The following is a 20,301-nucleotide window of genomic DNA, read 5'->3' on the forward strand; positions in this document are numbered from 1 at the left end:
TCCTTAAATATTTTTTGTAAAAGTATGGAAAAAAAATAACAAAAATAAAAATTATTTTTTTAGAAAGAGAGACACTCGGCTTTTGGACGGCTGTTGAAAACTTACTGAGGCAGACCTTCGGCAGACCCCTCCCCTTAGACCCATGGATCTATCTCTTAAATAGAAATATAGAGGGATGGTCGAGAAGGGAACAGAAATTAGTGCGGACGATCACCTTGAGTGCGCGTAGAGCTATAGCAGCGGCATGGTTAACACCGGGAGGGCCGGAGTTCGGAGGGGTGATCTCTAGGATAAAGGACAGTAGGATCATGGAAGATCTTACGGCCAGGATGAGAGGAACCATGGCAGCCTTCCGAAAAGTTTGGGAACCATGGGACAATAGTGCCCTGGGCGATGGAAACACTTGATGCGATAATATTAAGATCACGGCCTGGGGGGTCCCATGCTCGTTCGCCCTCCCCCCCCCTCCCCCTCCTCTTTATTCCTTAGACCTTTTTTCTTTCCTTTCTTCTTTCTTTCTCTTTCATCTTTACATCTTCCCATAACCCTCGGTAAATGAGGGTGTTCTCTTATATTCTTTTATTACTTGTTTAGTCTCAGTCCGTATAGCTATAGTTCCTTCCTAACACAGGCATTCATTGTGATGGAGAGACGGGGATCCCTGGGGCTCCTCCTTCTTCAGGTTGTCTCTGGGCTATTGCTCGGGACATAGAACATGTCTAGTAGTACAAAATACACGTAGAGAGGCGGATAGCCTGGAATACCGGAGGTGGATAATGTGTAGGAATGATATATAATTTGAGCTCTGGAAGAGGTTATTAATTATTGTTTACTACTGCACGGGATCTTTCATCACGCTACTGTTAGATATGCCTCTCCTACATCCTAATAAGGAACTTAATTGATGTTACTACAAAATAGAAAAACCCTCGAAGGGGGGCGAGTGATACAGACTGCATAACGTGAGTTACGGTATTTGCTAGAGAAGTTATATTTGTATTTAATTGTATGTTCCTGCATATTTTGGCTTCTGCGCAAGCCTACCAGTTTGTGTTGCTCTTGCCTTCCCTATCGAGTGCAAAAATAAAGAATTAAAAAAAAAAAAGAAAGAGAGACACTCACACATATAGATAGAATAAAAAAAAATCTTTTATCTTTTCTAAGAATGTTAATCGTGCAATAGTTACATTTTTGGTGAATAAATTCCAGTAATTAATTGAACTTTAGTCTGCAAAGATAACATGCACCTTTCACATAAAAAGTTATAATTAGACGCACTATTCAACACCGTCTGGGCTAATTTGGAAGCATCCAGGTGGTGATCGGAGAAGCAAGCGGTGGAATGGAGGAGGGCCTCCCTTAGGCACCACTCAAACACAAGCGGCACATTCCCTTCTCTACTGACCTACCTGGTCGAAGGCCAACAAGGGGTCTTCCCTACTGCCTCAACCACACAAGCAGAGGATTAAACACAGACGGTTGACCAAGACCATGATCGAGATGATCCATCACTACTCCCAGGCTGGGGAGGACTTTAACTTTGTGCAGTTTTAAGCCAGTGGCACAATGAAGCGGGGCTTCAAGCAGGCCTGGGTCTCTGAAGAAGACCTGCAGCTAACACCTGCGACTTCCCAGCATCTACTCTGCATTGCCCAAGCTGACATATTGGCTGAAGATGAACTCTCCAATTTGTGCAGACAAAAAAAGGGGGAGGACAGGGAAGACTTGGACGGGCACTCTGACAGTAGGGGGTAACCCTCAAAAAACTACCAAGGTAGTTATAGAAAAAACATACATAGGATGAGTGCCCTGCAATATAAAATATAACTTTTAATAGTAAATAGTAAAAAATAAGGTGAAAAACCACCAATAAGTGAAGGACAAATAAAATCTGTACAATTCCGATAGAATACAGTATCCCACACACCAGATAGGTGCTAAGTATATGGGTCTATACGGATAATATGCCAGATGTTCCAACATGTGAGGGATAGGAACCCAATATAGTAGACCCCCACCCTGTTGGAAATAAAACACTGCTGCAAATAACAAAAAGGAGAAAAAGGGAGGACAAACACTAATAGCAGATATAATATTAGCAAAAATTGGCAAATAATGCCATGGGAACAAAAACCTCAATCAAAGGATCCCTAAAGCCATAAATAAGGTGACAGATTGGTAATTAGCAATCATGGGTTAATACCCTAATACATAATAGCCCTAGAGAGAGGTCCTGTTCAGAAGTTTTCAGTGTCCTCTCTTAGATACCTATGTGCAAAAGAGCAGTAATTTTGCACGTAATAAGTGAATAAGAACAGCTGAGACCTCTAGAGTATGAGGTATCAGACAGGTCACATGAACATACCATGTTCAGGATAAGGGTTGTAAGCGGTATGCCTAGATAATAAGAGCAGCCCTAATAGAAAATAAAAAATATAATAAACACCCCTCAATTATAAGGGAACCCTAAATGCCTGACACATATATGAACGGGTAGCACACTCAATAATGTGCCCTGAGTGACAAACTCCTGATAAGTTACAGAGAGACTTCAGCAAATACCCGGGAGACACTGGGTGCAGCCAAATCAACACAAACGTTAGTAATAACGAGGTAAATGGGCTGCTGCAGTATCCCAGTAAACCTTAAGTAGCTCTCCGGGTTTCGCCTGATGGGAGTTGAAGTCCACTCCACACTGTTGCAAATAACAAAAAGGAGAAAAAGGGAGGACAAACACTAATAGCAGGTATAATATTAGCAAAAATTGGCAAATAATGCCATGGGAACAAAAACCTCAATCAAAGGATCCCTAAAGCCATAAATAAGGTGACAGATTGTTAATTAGCAATCATGGGTTAATACCCTGATACATAATAGCCCTAGAGAGAGGTCCTGTTCAGAAGTTTTCAGTGTCCTCTCTTAGATACCTATGTGCAAAAGAGCAGTAATTTTGCACGTAATAAGTGAATAAGAACAGCTGAGACCTCTAGTGTATGAGGTATCAGACAGGTCACATGAACATACCGTGTTCAGGATAAGGGTTGTAAGCGGTATGCCTAGATAATAAGAGCAGCCCTAATAGCAAATAAAAAATATAATAAACGCCCCTCAATTATAAGGGAACCCTAAATGCCTGACACATATATGAACGGGTAGCACACTACCAATTTGTGCAGCCTCACTGCCTACCATTTCATCTACTATAGGCTACATGGCAGCACCCAGCCCTAGTTTGGCACTTATTAATACACTCCAGCTGTGCTCTTAAATGCCCTTTTCTGACTTATTGATATTCATACTTGCTTTCTATTTAATTTCACTTCTCATTTTGTCCTCCTATCTGGTTGCAAGATAGTGGCATAGGTTAATGCAGACCTCCTTTGCGCACTTATCTAATATTGATAGCGGCAGGGCCTGTTTCTTTTTGCCTCACTACAACGCAAAGGATTTGTTTTCATAATCCTGAGTGTCCAGTGGTTTCATGTCTGCATCCTGCAATATGTTCCGATTACACATTAACACTCCTGCAACACTGTGCATTCTTTGTTTATATTCTCACATAATTTACTCACATAAGCAGGGAGAATTTCTGTAGTTTAAGTAGATTGCAACCTGCTGGTGTTTGCTTAAAGGTAAGAAAAAAATAATAATAATATATATTATTTTATTTATTACCTTTAGCAAACACTAGCAGGAGCAGTTGTTAGTTTTTGTACACACAGTGTAGGTCAGCTCCTTCAGACCCATTTATTTTCTAGATTATAAAAAAGTGCAGTAATCTCATGGCATTGCATGTTACATCTGTATTCTTTTAATGTCATATAGAATCTCGTGAAGTGAACAAAAAAAAAACATTTTTATAAACATAAGTTTGGAAAAAGACCTTAATACCATTGTTATTCTGAAATGGACACCTTTAGTTGACTCAAAATGAGTGACTAACCTAATAAATTGGAGCTAGAAAACACCCCCCCACCCCCCTCTAGGATTTAAAATTATACTCCCCCTGCTTATAACTATTACAGTGTTCCACCAAGGTGAGAATTGAAGGTGAATTCAAAGTTAAGGCCAAAGTGGAAGCATTACAGACTCTGAAAACAGTGAAGTCAAACACTTACACAACAAGCTGGTCTGTGCTACAGAAATAAAATGCAGGTAGTGAATAGACCCTTAAAGTCCAACTGGAGCTCATTAAAACCCATACAACAGTCAAGCATTGCTATAAATGTCACACTGTCTAGCAGGATAATAGTCGTATCACGGTGACAAAGCTTAGGATAGGCTAAAACATTTGTCTGTGGCTGATACAGTCGGACAAAAAAAACCCTTTTCTTAAGATTAGACTCAGGACGGCTTGCAAGAATTGGATTAGTCAGAACTATTCATGGAAGTGTTCCACCAGTGATGGTACAAATGAGAGAATAGATGTATAAGCCATTCCCAGGTTTGTGGAGAAACACTGACCCAGAGTGCCATAAATTACTTTAAAAAGTCAAAGGTCAATACTCTCTAATTCTTCTTGACCTTTCTGATTTTTAAACCTTCATTGCCCTTGCCTAGTTAATCATCCACACCCTGCTCCTCTCACACCTTACCGGTTTATCAATAATTACACTGGATCCCTAGACCTTTAAAGGTTCAGATACATTATAGTTAAAAAGGGACTATCCTAGATTGATATTGTTAAGCTAAAGTCACTCACACCGTTTGGGAACTTCATTAAAATTCCAACTTAAGTTATAAAAAAACAAAACAAAAACAAAAGTGGCAAATGAAAGTTTTACCTCGAGAATTTCACGCTCTCGATTCCTGATGTCGGGGCTGGCCGCGCTAATTAGCATTTTCAGGTTGGCAGTTGGGGTCCAGGGGTCGACATTACTTGTATCACATATCTTTGTCGGGGTCTTTATATCTGCGCCTTGGATTTCACCCAATACCACACGCAATGGAGACGTCCGTCTTGGCGAAGAATGATTTACGCCTTTATTTAAGGGAAACTTGTAGTTTTCCTACAATAGCAGAATATCGATTAAAAATACGTCCGCATGTAAACACTTGGCGATGACGATAACACCAGCAATATACAAACCTTGTTTTTCTCCATGTTCTCTCTAATACCAAAGACTTTCTTTGCTTTAAATAATATGTGTAAATTATTCACATAGCTGGAACCTATATACAATGCGAGAGAACAATGAAAGGTTACACTATCCAAAATACATCACAATATTGTGTCATCTTAGCATGAAAAGCTTACTGCCTGCAAGGCAACAAATACAAATACATTGGTCACAACACTAGGATTACACCACTAGTTTAGCAGCTTAGCAGTTACACTGTCACCAGCTGAGCAATGCCACTTGGGTAAGCCCGAAAGCTGAGCAATGCCATACAGCTCACATAGCAGCTCTACAATATCACTTTGGTTTATTAGAGGATATTAGAAGGAAGTGGGCCCATCTTACACCAAGCAGTGAAGAAAATGTAAAATTACTAGCAGTCTGGGGAACACTTGGAAAAGGCATAATGAACAGTCTCCCCTAGTGATCTGGGTGTGTTATAGTGATAGGAGTCTTTCTTCTGTGGAGTAATAGCGCTGTACAATGGGACATAAAATAGGAAAAGCGACAGAGGGTACATGGTTGCCAGAAGGTAAATCTCCAGATAATATAGAACTGCAACTCCCATGATGCTTTGTCATCCTTTAGAATAGAAAAGCAACTACTGGGGATTTACCTTGTTGTGCATCGTGAGTTAATAAATGGTATTAGTGATGACAGGGGTGGGATGAAGGGGAAACCTTTCAAGCTCTTCTCCAGAGTCTGTATGACTGGCAGTAGGACTAATAGAAGGGTCCACCCTATCACTTCAGTGTTTGAATGTCTGGCAGTGATGAGGATTGGTTATTAGTAGGATTGTATTATAGAGGGGGGGGGGGGGTGTTCCTGACCTGTTGACCACCGCACTCTTCCTGGTGTGTGCATGTCTGGCAATGATGGAGGTTTGTTACAGAGAATGTATTAGCAGGGGGTGATGTTTTAATATTGTGGGGTGCTAATCGGTCTCCTCCTGGTCCCGTGCTCCTCCCAGGGGTTTGTATAGCAGGCAGTGATGGGGATTGGTGACATAGTTATGACCAGTGACATATATGAGGTAAGGGTTACTGCAGTACCCAGAGACAATCAAAATACAAATGTTTCCTATTGTGCTGCTGACACCTCCCTCTGCAGCTCCAAGCAGGGTAAAAAAATCCACAAAAACAGAAAAAATGAGGGCAGCACAAACAATTGCAAATGTGCACACCAAGTGCTACAGAAAGATTTATTTTCAAGAACATAAGATACAAACGTTTCAGGTTAACCCCTTTATCAATGCATGTCCTTCGGGTTATCCCCTTTATGTTCTTAACACTTGAAGTGCACATTTGCAATTGTTTGCGCTGCCCTCATTTTTTCTATTTTTGTGTGTTATATTATTAGGCGGGGTGTGAGTGGCTGGCAGTGATAAGGGTAGTTATATTATTAGGCGGGTAGTGATAGGGGTAGTTATATTATTAGGCTGGGTGTGAGTGGCTGGCAGTGATAGGGGTAGTTATATTATAAGGCGGGGTGTGAGTGGCTGGCAGTGATAGGGGTAGTTATATAATTAGGCGAGGTGCGAGTGGCTGGCAGTGATAGGGGTAGTTATATTAGGCAGGGTGTGAGTGGCTGGCAGTGATAGGGGTAGTTATATTATTAGGCAGGTAGTGATCGGGGTAGTTATATCATTAGGCTGGCAGTGATAGGGGTAGTTATATCATTAGGTTGGCAGTGATAGGGGTAGTTATATTATTAGGCGGGGTGTTAGTGGCTGGCAGTGATAGGGGTAGTTATATCATTAGGCTGGCAGTGATAGGGGTAGTTATATCATTAGGCTGGCAGTGATAGGAGTAGTTATATTATTAGGCGGGGTGTTAGTGGCTGGCAGTGATAGGGGTAGTTATATCATTAGGCTGGCAGTGATAGGGGTAGTTATATCAGTAGGCTGGCAGTGATAGGGGTAGTTATATTATTAGGCGGGTAGTGATAGGGGTAGTTCTATTATTAGGCTGGCAGTGATAGGGGTAATTATATTATTAGGCGGGGTGTGAGTGGCTGGCAGTGATAGGGGTAGTTATATAATTAGGCTGGCAGTGATAGGGGTAGTTATATAATTAGGCTGGCAGTGATAGGGGTAGTTATATAATTAGGCTGGCAGTGATAGGGGTAGTTATATTATTAGGCAGGTAGTGATAGGGGTAGTTATATCATTAGGCTGGCAGTGATAGGGGTAGTTATATCATTAGGCTGGCAGTGATAGGGGTAGTTATATTAGGCTGGCAGTGATAGGGGTAGTTATATTATTAGGCGGGCAGTGATAGGGGTAGTTATATTATTAGGCTGGCAGTGATAGGGGTAGTTATATTATTAGGCGGGGTGTTAGTGGCTGGCAGTGATAGGGGTAGTTATATCATTAGGCTGGCAGTGATAGGGGTAGTTATATCATTAGGCTGGCAGTGATAGGGGTAGTTATATCATTAGGCTGGCAGTGATAGGGGTAGTTATATCATTAGGCTGGCAGTGATAGGGGTAGCTATATCATTAGGCTGGCAGTGATAGGGGTAGCTATATTATTAGGCGGGTAGTGAGTGGCTGGCAGTGATAGGGGTAGTTATATTATTAGGTGGGGTGTTAGTGGCTGGCAGTGATAGGGGTAGTTATATAATTAGGCTGGCAGTGATAGGGGTAGTTATATTATTAGGCGGGGTGTGAGTGGCTGGCAGTGATAGGGATAGTTATATTATTAGGCGGGTAGTGAGTGGCTGGCAGTGATAGGGGTAGTCATAAGTATTAGTCTGGCAGTGATAGGGGTAGTTATATTATTAGGCGGGCAGTGATAGGGGTAGTTATAGCATTAGGCTGGCAGTGATAGGGGTAGTTATAGCATTAGGCTGGCAGTGATAGGGGTAGTTATATCATTAGGCTGGCAGTGATAGGGGTAGTTATATCATTAGGCTGGCAGTGATAGGGGTAGTTATATCATTAGGCTGGCAGTGATAGGGGTAGCTATATCATTAGGCTGGCAGTGATAGGGGTAGTTATATTATTAGGCGGGTAGTGAGTGGCTGGCAGTGATAGGGGTAGTTATATTATTAGGCGGGGTGTTAGTGGCTGGCAGTGATAGGGGTAGTTATATAATTAGGCTGGCAGTGATAGGGGTAGTTATATTATTAGGCGGGGTGTGAGTGGCTGGCAGTGATAGGGATAGTTATATTATTAGGCGGGTAGTGAGTGGCTGGCAGTGATAGGGGTAGTTATAAGTATTAGTCTGGCAGTGATAGGGGTAGTTATAAGTATTAGGCGGGCAGTGATAGGGGTAGTTATAGCATTAGGCTGGCAGTGATTGGGGTAGTTATATTATTAGGCGGGTAGTGATAGGGGTAGTTATATTATTAGGCTGGCAGTGATAGGGGTAGTTATATTATTAGGCGGGGTGTGAGTGGCTGGCAGTGATAGTTATATCATTAGGCTGGCAGTGATAGGGGTAGTTATATCATTAGGCTGCCAGTGATAGGGGTAGTTATATTATTAGGCGGGTGGTTATACCGACCTGTCTGCTCCCAGTCCCGCGCTCCTCCCGGGGTTTGAATGACCGGGCGCCAAACAGTAAGATTCGGAAAGCGCCAATCAGCGAGCAGCGACTCATCATTACTGGCCAATGAGAAGCGCGGGAATTCAGGGGGCGGGGCTAGTGATTTAATCATTGGAGGGAAGGGAAATGGATTAAATGTAAGGCTGGAATGGAGGGGGAGGGGCCACGGGTTACACGTAACTATGTATAGCGCTATCACCTATATTCACAGCGCTATCTGTGCGTCAACCTATACACACATACACACACACAGCGCTATCTGTGCGTCAACCTATACACACATACACACACACAGCGCTATCTGTGCGTCAACCTATACACACATACACACACACAGCGCTATCTGTGCGTCAACCTATACACACATACACACACACAGCGCTATCTGTGCGTCAACCTATACACACACACACACAGCGCTATCTGTGCGTCAACCTATACACACACACACACAGCGCTATCTGTGCGTCAACCTATACACACACACACACAGCGCTATCTGTGCGTCAACCTATACACACACACACACAGCGCTATCTGTGCGTCAACCTATACACACACACACACAGCGCTATCTGTGCGTCAACCTATACACACACACAGCGCTATCTGTGCGTCAACCTATACACACACACACAGCGCTGTGTGTGTGTGTATAGGTTGACGCACAGATAGCGCTGTGTGTGTGTGTATAGGTTGACGCACAGATAGCGCTGTGTGTGTGTGTATAGGTTGACGCACAGATAGCGCTGTGTGTGTGTGTATAGGTTGACGCACAGATAGCGCTGTGTGTGTGTGTATAGGTTGACGCACAGATAGCGCTGTGTGTGTGTGTATAGGTTGACGCACAGATAGCGCTGTGTGTGTGTGTATAGGTTGACGCACAGATAGCGCTGTGTGTGTGTGTATAGGTTGACGCACAGATAGCGCTATCTGTGCGTCAACCTATACACACACACACAGCGCTATCTGTGCGTCAACCTATACACACACACACAGCGCTATCTGTGCGTCAACCTATACACACACACACAGCGCTATCTGTGCGTCAACCTATACACACACACACAGCGCTATCTGTGCGTCAACCTATACACACACACACAGCGCTATCTGTGCGTCAACCTATACACACACACACAGCGCTATCTGTGCGTCAACCTATACACACACACACAGCGCTATCTGTGCGTCAACCTATACACACACACACAGCGCTATCTGTGCGTCAACCTATACACACACACACAGCGCTATCTGTGCGTCACCCTATACACACACACACAGCGCTATCTGTGCGTCACCCTATACACACACACACAGCGCTATCTGTGCGTCACCCTATACACACACAGCGCTATCTGTGCGTCACCCTATACACACACAGCGCTATCTGTGCGTCACCCTATACACACACAGCGCTATCTGTGCGTCACCCTATACACACACAGCGCTATCTGTGCGTCACCCTATACACACACAGCGCTGTGCGTCACCCTATACACACACAGCGCTGTGCGTCACCCTATACACACACAGCGCTATCTGTGCGTCACCCTATACACACACAGCGCTATCTGTGCGTCACCCTATACACACACAGCGCTATCTGTGCGTCACCCTATACACACACAGCGCTATCTGTGCGTCACCCTATACACACACAGCGCTATCTGTGCGTCACCCTATACACACACAGCGCTATCTGTGCGTCACCCTATACACACACAGCGCTATCTGTGCGTCACCCTATACACACACAGCGCTATCTGTGCGTCACCCTATACACACACAGCGCTATCTGTGCGTCACCCTATACACACACAGCGCTATCTGTGCGTCACCCTATACACACACAGCGCTATCTGTGCGTCACCCTATACACACACAGCGCTATCTGTGCGTCACCCTATACACACACAGCGCTATCTGTGCGTCACCCTATACACACACAGCGCTATCTGTGCGTCACCCTATACACACACAGCGCTATCTGTGCGTCACCCTATACACACACAGCGCTATCTGTGCGTCACCCTATACACACACAGCGCTATCTGTGCGTCACCCTATACACACACAGCGCTATCTGTGCGTCACCCTATACACACACAGCGCTATCTGTGCTTCAACCTATACACACACAGCGCCATCTGTGCATCAACCTATATATACACAGCGCCATCTGTGCATCAACCTATATATACACAGCGCCATCTGTGCATCAGCCTATATATACACAGCGCTATCTGTGCATCAGCCTATACTCCGAAATCTCCTCTCAAATGCAGACATAGCTGCCATGTTAGACAGACTGGAGGTTTCCTTTCAAACTAAAATAGAAGCCCTGGGGACTGACATCCGCCAGGTGGGCGAAAGGGTAAATACCCTAGAAGACGACAGGGATCTACTGGTCTCACAAGAACAACACCTGCAGGAAACAGTAGATTCCCACACCTGTCAGCAATGTACAGAATGATGGATGACATCGATAATCGTGGACGGAGAAATAATCTAAGGATTAAGGGGTTACCCGAACAGGACCAAGAAGAACTGCGTCTACTTTAGCAGACATGTTAAACCGCATACTTGGTAGGCCTGTGGAAATTCTAATACTACTGGACAGAGCGCATAGGGCCCTAAAACCATGGGGAGCTCAAAGAGATCAGCCACATGATGTGGTATGTAGGGTCCACTACTTCTCTTTTAAAGAAGATATACTTAGAACACTAAGACAAACTTCGCAGCATGGACTCACAGTATCTCGTATTCAGATCCGGACAATACTCTAATCCCTGAAATCTTTACACCCAAAAGGTTTGTACCACGAATTTATGCCTTGGGCTCCCACATCCAATTGTTCTTCCACATTCATGGACACTGATACCGAGGCTGGGAGCATATAAGATATAAATAATAAGAAGAAAGTATTTAACCAGGAAATGCACATTCAGATTACTCCGGTTTTCAAGTACGTCCTAGGGATGTTACCTTAGCCCATTGGCGGATCCCGGGGGGGGGGGGCAACGGGACAATTGCCGCCCCCTCCCCCCCCGAGAAAATATAACTGCCGAGGCTCTCCTCTGCCGGCCAGGGAGGGCGAGGGAGAGAGAACCCGGGGGTGTTCTTACCTACAGCTCCGCCGGGTTATCCTCTCGCGAGCACGGAGCGTTACCATGGCAACGCTCCGTTCTCGCGAGAGTGAACTCTAGCCTGAGCTGCAGGTTAGAGTTCACTCCCCCATTAGAACCACCAGGGATTGTAAGAGAAAGCAATGTCTCCCCCTCCCTCAGCACAGGTAAGAAGGGAGGGGGGGGCATTAGCTATATTTATTTAGTTATTTAATAATAATAATAAAATTTTTTTTTATCTTTAATCTGCCCCCCTATCCCCTCACACAAACTATAACCCCCTACACACTGCACCACACACAAATATACAGCCGCCCTTACATACACAGCCCCGCCCTTATACACAAAACAACAATAAGTAAGTTTCTTTTACTTGCTTTTTTTTGTTATGACCCTTCAATAAGTGCCAATGTGTGGGTATCCCCCCCACCCCTAATTAAGGTACTATTCAACACCCATTTCATGCCTTGTGATTGTATGAACTAACCAATAATGCCTGACACACGCCAAATATTGGGGCAAAATGTGTTTGTTCTCTACGTATATTGGTTGAATTTTTTTTTTTCTTCTTTCCGGTTCTCATACCTACTTGTACAACCAGGTTACTCATATTGGATGTTTTATTTTATGCTTCCTTTCACCCAGCACAACCAGTGGAAACCTACCTCTCCTGACCTAAGGGGCAAAGAGGCACAAAACTTCTCTTGCCACCTATTAAGCCCTCACATCCCATTGGCAATATGCCACTTAGCATATCTAAATCAGCCCATGTACGCCCTACACTATTATTGAGGATTCCCATGCTAGACGGACCTTGCTAACCCGCATACATTCCAGACATTATAACTATCAATTACGATACTTCTCGATACTTCTCCCCCTCACATACTAGCCAACTGTGTAACACTGGATAAACTATACTAATTCCCAGAGACACACTTTTAGTACCTGAGGACAGTTGCTGACAACACCAGTTGTCTTCTACAAATGACGAAAGTACGCATATTCATTAATGTACATAAGTCCAGGATTAGCACACACACTCAAGAAGGAAATTACAAACGAATATCCAGATGGCACTTAGCGCCGTCAAAAATACAAAAACAAATCCCAAATGCATTAGCAGCCTGTTGGAGATGCTCCCACCCTATAGGGATGACCGGGCATATATGGTGGACCTTCCCAACTATTAGTGAGTACTGGTCCAAAATGATTCACTTAGTGACCAAAATCAGGTTGACTACTACACCGGAAACTTTACTCTTCTTCCACTCCCCGAACCCACTCCCCAGACTGACACGATCACCGATTACATATCTGCTTACATCAGCTAATGCCCTTATTCCAGCGAACTAGGAGCACCCAGGATCAGGGAATGGATCAATAAGCTGGAATCCATTTGCCTCTTGGAAGAGGTGCATTTTCCCCTAACACCAGACAAACCAGCAGTCAGTTACTACACCCAATGTAATGGTATACCAGAATGGCCTCAAACATTTTTACGCCAGACTGAAAGGAACACTATAGTCACCTAAATTACTTTAGCTAAATAAAGCAGTTTTAGTGTTTAGATCATTCCCCTGCAATTTCACTGCTCAATTCACTGTCATTTAGGAGTTAAATCACTTTGTTTCTGTTTATGCAGCCCTAGCCACACCTCCCCTGGCTATGATTGACAGAGCCTGCATGAACAAATAACTGGTTTCACTTTCAAACAGATGTAATTTACCTTAAATAATTGTATCTCAATCTCTAAATTGAACTTTAATCACATACAGGAGGCTCTTACAGGGTCTAGCAAGCTATTAACATAGCAGGGGATTAGAAAATCTTAATTAAACAGAACCTAAATAGGGCTCTCTTTACAGGAAGTGTTTATGGAAGGCTGTGCAAGTCACTTGCAGGGAGGTGTGACTAGGGTTCATAAACAAAGGGATTTAACTCCTAAATGGCAGAGGATTGAGCAGTGAGACTGCAGGGGCATGTTCTATACACCAAAACTGCTTCATTAAGCTAAAGTTGTTCAGGTGACTATAGTGTCCCTTTAATGTTAACGTTAACCCAGTTTCCTTTCCCATTCTGTTTTCACCAGCACAACATTGCACTACACAGCCATGAATAGCAACGACCAATTCATTCCTGTTTTGTACATTTTATAGTTTTATATATGTCGAAACTCAATTAAAAAAATATATTAAAAAAGTATCAGTTGTCAGTGAAACATTTTCAACCCATTTTAATTCCAGTTAGCCTAAAATATGAATTTCATTTGAATGTGTCTCTTTGGATGTGAATTCCTCCAGTTAATTTTTGATTTAGTAAATAAACCCAACACTATGTAAAACAATATGAACAATAGCTACACTGAAAATAAAATATCCAGCTTAGCTGGTTTTCCAACTTGGTTATATTTACCTAAACTGTTTATTTTGTTTTTTAATTGACCAGAATTCAGTTTAGTCAATAAACCCCTATTGAAAAGCAAACTGACTTATTATATTCAGAGTTTGTATCTGTGTTTTCGGTTTACTTTTCTAAATTTCTGACAACTGTTTTGTTTTTGCTTGTGTTTTTGAATGTAGATGAAATAATGGTATCTTGCTGTAATTGACTAACACCCGAACTTGCATCCTCCCACTGCTTCAGGGCAGGTGGCAGACTGCCACACTGTAAAGGTCTATATTGATCACAGTAAGAGCAGTATGAAAAGGGTTTCATTCAATAAAACTGGAATTGAAAATTGACATGACAATCTAAAATAAGTGAGTTGGAAAATAGCGATGCTGTAAAATGTTTCTATTTGGCCTATTGTTAAAATTTAGCAAATCTCTTGTCCATTCCAAATGTAATGAACACAGTTAAAGTTTTATTCTCTGAACGATACATTTCTGTGCACGGAGAAACACATTGTGAAATGTCGCCTACAAACTATGACATAAAAAAAAAAATAGAGGAACAGCGCTACAGTACTGATCACAGGGGAGAATACAGCTGCACACCTGAGGGGAAGGGTAACCCTAAAACCCTTCAAAGAATGGAGAAAACATGATACAACAAATACAGGGTGCGCTAAGTAGGACAATGAGAGATAATAAACAAAAATCAGCAATAATATAAAAAGAGTCTTAGAGTACAGCGAAGACCTGGAGTGTATATTCTTCAGTCCTTGCCTTGAATCCTCAGTGGTAAATATGAAATACAAAAGCAGAAATAGAGACCAATAGTGCAAAAACGTTTTAGGAAAGCTGGATCACGAACAACATAGAAGTAGAGAAGTGCCAACTCACAATTTAAAGAGCTATGCCCAGCTCTATACCACTGTATGCTGTTTTACCTAGAGCTGGGCATAGCTCTTTAAATTGTGAGTTGGCACTTCTCTACTTCTATGTTGTTCGTGATCCAGCTTTCCTAAAACGGTTTTTCACTATTGGTCTCTATTTCTGCTTTTGTATTTCATATTTACCACTGAACTGAAGAATATACACTCCAGGTCTTCGCTGTAAACTATGACATCAGTTGGTAAATTTTTCCATAAAAGCTCTTTTGGCTTAACTTTTGCAATTTGTATTTCAATCCACTACAATTCATTGTTTAGTGTCAGTCACTGTGCCGAATTAAGAGCTTATTGTGCCTAGTGTTGCCGATTATGAATTTATACAGAAAACTAGAAATAATTTTAGACAGAAAACACTAAAACAGTAATTTCCCCAAGTGTCTATGGTGACCGTAATGCTGGAGGGACACTTGCAGGACACATTCCCTGACGATGTCTGTCTTCCATCTAAGCTCAGTCTATCTCTCCTTCTTACAAGGTCCGTAGCTCTCTTCTCCTTTCTCAATAATTACTATGTCTGAGTCATCTCCACACTCGCTGTTCTCTCCTTCCCTTCATACTAGCCTGCAGACCTCCCATTCTGCAATATGAATAAGAGAAAGAGGTGGATATAGTGAGTGTAGCAAAAAGGGATATGTCACACTGACACATGATGACAGGAGGATGTTGGGCTGTTAGAGACACAGAAGCAAACAGAGCATTTACACAGTGCCCGAAGTAAGCTTTAAGTTAAATATACATTATAGTCTTCAAATTCACACAAGTTTTGTTCCTCTGCATCCCTCCTAAGTTCCCATTTTCCATTGCATCTGCACAGTTTTAGAGTGCTAACCCAGCCCTGCTCACTTATATGAATTGATTTCAGTAAAATTATTATAATTGGGTTTATTCACCAAAAAAAAAATATTTTAAATAATTGATAAGGATATTACAATTTGGAGGCTAAACTATCTGAGTATATAAATATTTACACTTTTTCCATCTATTGTGAACTAAATTGTGCAAATCTTTAGTGAATTCTTGTAAAATCCCAGTTTAGTAAATAAACCCCAAGAAAGAGTTGAGACCTTTGATTTAGAGGGACACTCCACTGCGCATATATATATATATATATATAAAAAACGAAGAAGAGATAGCACTCCCAGGACTTGTAAGTAAATATAAAACTTAACTTTTAATCAATCGGCAAGAGGTCGACGTTTCAGTCTGTTAACCACAGACTTTCATCAGGACTAATGCACAACACCATAAAATGACATATATATACAATGAATACATATTGGTAATCAACTTACCCGCCACCAAACCAATTACGTCTCCCTGTCAGCTCCGGCTGGGTTTACCGCGGGTTCCGCCGACGTCAATGCGTGCGTCGTGATGATGTCATTACACGGCGCCGGCGTCATTACACCACGTGACCACATGCCTGTCAGCATCATGGGGAGTGTTGTCATGGAAATGGACTCCATGGCAACCTAATAAAAACAATAATAAACGGCTGAAGCGGAAAATAGGAGAACACTTGAATTATATTACTTATTCCAAATGCATGAGTGTAACCACTATCCCCAAACAATCGGGGGATTATAAGGCTCACAATAATTACAGTCCAAGGCAGGACAATATCAAGGTGAATCTCTAAGGGGGCAGAGTATTAAAGGGATAAATTCTCTAGGGACTCCAAAGGAAATTAGAAATTAAACGAATGGACCCATAGTGTTAGATAAAATGAAGTCTTACTTTCCGTAAGGTGTCTACCCAATATACAAAGATCATAGGGCTTGCAATAGAATAGCCTAACATATTGACCCCGCAATAGTAGCGACTATAGGAACAATGGAACTCAATCATGTTCAAAGAAGTTGAACCAAGGAGTAAAAATCTATATGGAGACTAAATCATGGGCCCATCTGTATACTGATCAAGACTCCAAAGGGCGCCCACTAAGTGGCTTACAAAAATAATTAGTAAATGACTAACTAAGAAACAACAATCTGGGAAAAATATATGCAGATAGGTGATAACAATAAAGAATGCATATCAAGAACCCACTTCGTGGATTGATCCCCATGTCTATGTATTCACTATATTGGTCAAAAATAACCTACAGACACATAAAGAATGGAGGAATATGAAAATTATGAAAGGGGTGGAGACAATGACCATCCTCAAAACTGGACAACCAGGGAGGTGGCTTAGCCCCAAGGGCGGGCCCCCAACACCTATGCCAGTATACATCAGGTCATCCAAGATATTAAACTATAAGAACACAGATAACGAATATTTTTCATTTAGTCCAAGGGGATGGACCGTTTGTAGTGTCCTAATCCAGAACAATTCTCTTTGGAGGAGCATCTTTTTTCGATCACCCCCTCTCCTAGGTGCTGGGACATGATCTATAGCCATCAACTTCATGGATGGCAAGTTATGGCCAAGTTCGAGAAAGTGCTTTGCTACCGGTAACTCCGACTTCTGGTCCCTGTATGCTGTTCTGATGCTAGACCTGTGGTTACGGATCCGTTCCCTCAAGGGCAAGTCCGTTTTCCCGATGTATGTTAAACCACACGGACACATGAGTTTGTATATCACGAAATCGCTGGTGCATGTTAGTCGATGTTGGATGCGGAAGCTGGTTCCCGTGTGAGGATGTGTGAACGTTTTTCCGGGGATCATATGTCCACAAGTCACACATCCTAAACAGCGATAGCATCCCAGATTCTGTGGAGTACTGCTCTTCGTGTAGCAGTGAACTGGATCGGTGTTCACTAGCAGATCCCTCAGATTTTTGTTCCTCTTGTAGCAGAACATAGGAGGATTTTGGAATATTGGAGGCAATGTCACATCATTGCTAAGTGTTCTCCAATTTGCCTCGATAATTTGTTTGAATTTAGGTGATGATGTTGTGAACGTGGTGGGGAAGACCAATCTGTCAGTTTTTTCCTTAAGTGCAGGAGTGTCAAATGTAGCCCGCCCTCGGTCAAGTGCCTTCTGTAAAATCTGGCATGTATATCCACGTTGTCGAAATTTTTCCCACATTAACCCTAACTGTTCTTGGGCTCTTATTGGATCTGAGTTGTTCCTCAGGACACGCAAGAACTGTGAGTAGGGTAGAGAGTTCTTTAATGAGCCAGGGTGGAAGCTATTAGCCTGAAGGATTGTATTTCGGTCCGTCGGCTTAGAGTATAAAGTATATGCCAGTCTTGACCCTTCTCGTAGTACTCTGATGTCCAGGAAGTCAATATATATATGTATGTATGTATGTGTGTGTGTGTGTGTGTGTGTGTGTGTGTGTGTGTGTGTGTGTGTGTGTATGTACGGGGTAATTAGAGGACATACAATTAAAAGTATGTAGTTCGATAAGGACCAAAGTCGGTTGAGGTGTGCTGAAACCGACGAGAGGTCAGGTCTGCAAAATTATTAAATAATAAAGGGTGAGGTGGGAGGGGAACTTCCAGACGGCGACGATAGGTAAGCTGGGGTTACTGGGGATTTAAATAGGAAAATAACCCCTCCCACAAATTCAGGCATACGCCTTCCACATTTATTACAAACAAAATCCAGCACTCATTCATCCCCTAAAGAGCAACTTCAAAGCTCACAGATTAGGTGTTTTTAAAAACACAAAAAAACAAAAACAAACTAATCTAGGCAAAAATAATGGGGGTTTAGTTACATTATATGATCATACATTGCATAAGCCTGCCCCAACGTCAATGTACCCGATCTTTGGCAGGTCTCCCTGGTTATATATATATATATATATATATATATATATATATATATATATATATATATATATTTATTTGTGAGTCCCGACCAACTCCTTGATTTTGCAAACCTCCCTGTCACAGGTGCCTCATTCCAGGGCCCTATTTAGCCTTGTACTGCAGAGATCCCCAGATGGATTAATCTCATAAAAGCAGACAGAGTAGGCTGTCAGAATAGGACCTGCTAGGAGTTTGCCTTTTCTTGTATTCTTTTATTCTGTTTGTTTGGCAAGACCATCAAATGGAAGTTTGCAATTTAAAAGTGAATGTTGGCTGTGCAATATTGGATTATGTCTAGTTGGTTCAGATTCTTGCGCTACTTGATACTAGTCCATAAGAGTCCGGCGCTACTTGATACTAGTCCAGATCCCCCCCATTAAAGGCCCAGAGGGTTTCCTGGAATCCTAGCTAGGCTTGTGCAAGAATTTATTTGAAGTGATTCGTACAAATACAATTCATGTTAACTGGAACAAAATCGATCTAACCTGTAGACTCCACAGGTAAAAGGATTAGGAAACGATTAGCTTGAGGATTCTTATTCTGACAAATCACTTAAAATAAATCTTGCACATGTAATGATATCTGGCCTGGTCCTTAAGCAGAAACCCAAATCATACAATAAAAAAAATAAAAAAATACCATTTCCTCAGCTTGCATCACGTGGAGTGTGTGAAGTGTCTATAAATGCAGATGGTAGGCCTGTGTGAGGTATTGATGTGTGTTAACACAGAGGTGTGTGTGTGTGTGTGTGTGTGTGTGTGTAAAGCCAATCTAGGGATCTACATTAATGAAATGTAAATGTGGTAATGTAGAGGTCTATGTTTAACAGCATCTTGTTTATCTATATTGAAACAACCCATAACTTGTGATGCAAATGCAAAAGAAGTGTTTTGTTTTTTTTAAATACTGTGTTGCATGCTAAATAAAACATTGTGCACAATCAATAGTTTATCTGCAGAAACAATATAATTTGGCACAGTGCCTCTATCGAGTTAGAGTCCTGAATTCACCATTAACACCAGCAGATAGGACCTTCCCACCCTGTGTAATGGGACTAAGAGAAGAGGCATTGGAAAATTACTCACGATGCTAGTTATCAAACTCATTTTTAACGAATCAGTTCTAGATTAATTATCATGACTCCTCTTATAAAGCAAAAGGTGTTCCAGGCAAAGGAAAACCAATCTCTTTTTAACAGGAAAATTTTAGTACATTAACCAGTACCGCAAGGTAAATGAATCCTTTATTTTCAGATTTATAAGGAGTACTAGTACTCAAAGAAACACTATAGTGTCAGGAATATAAACATGCATTTCTGACACTACAGTTGTAAAACACCATTTAGTCCCCCAGCCCTACTTGCCCAACACCCTCCCCCACGTGAAAAAGATAGTTGGGG

The 20,301-nt window shown here is 42.1% G+C and overlaps 1 protein-coding gene across 1 annotated transcript in view; it reads right to left on the bottom strand.

The window, feature by feature from the left end:
- Positions 1-8,680, bottom strand: part of E2F8 (E2F transcription factor 8) — a 29,722-nt gene extending 21,042 nt beyond the window's left edge. The window contains exons 1-3 of the mRNA XM_063438624.1: positions 8,629-8,680; positions 5,090-5,172; positions 4,785-5,009 (exon numbers count right to left, since the gene is read on the bottom strand). Of these exons, the coding sequence (XP_063294694.1) occupies positions 4,785-5,009; positions 5,090-5,104 (240 nt within the window). The 5' untranslated portion in view covers positions 5,105-5,172; positions 8,629-8,680. The remainder of the gene's footprint in view (positions 1-4,784; positions 5,010-5,089; positions 5,173-8,628) is intronic.
- Positions 8,681-20,301: the final 11,621 nt, after the last annotated feature.

Source organism: Pelobates fuscus, chromosome 12, assembly GCF_036172605.1.
Source record: "Pelobates fuscus isolate aPelFus1 chromosome 12, aPelFus1.pri, whole genome shotgun sequence".
NCBI classification, from domain to species: domain Eukaryota; kingdom Metazoa; phylum Chordata; class Amphibia; order Anura; family Pelobatidae; genus Pelobates; species Pelobates fuscus.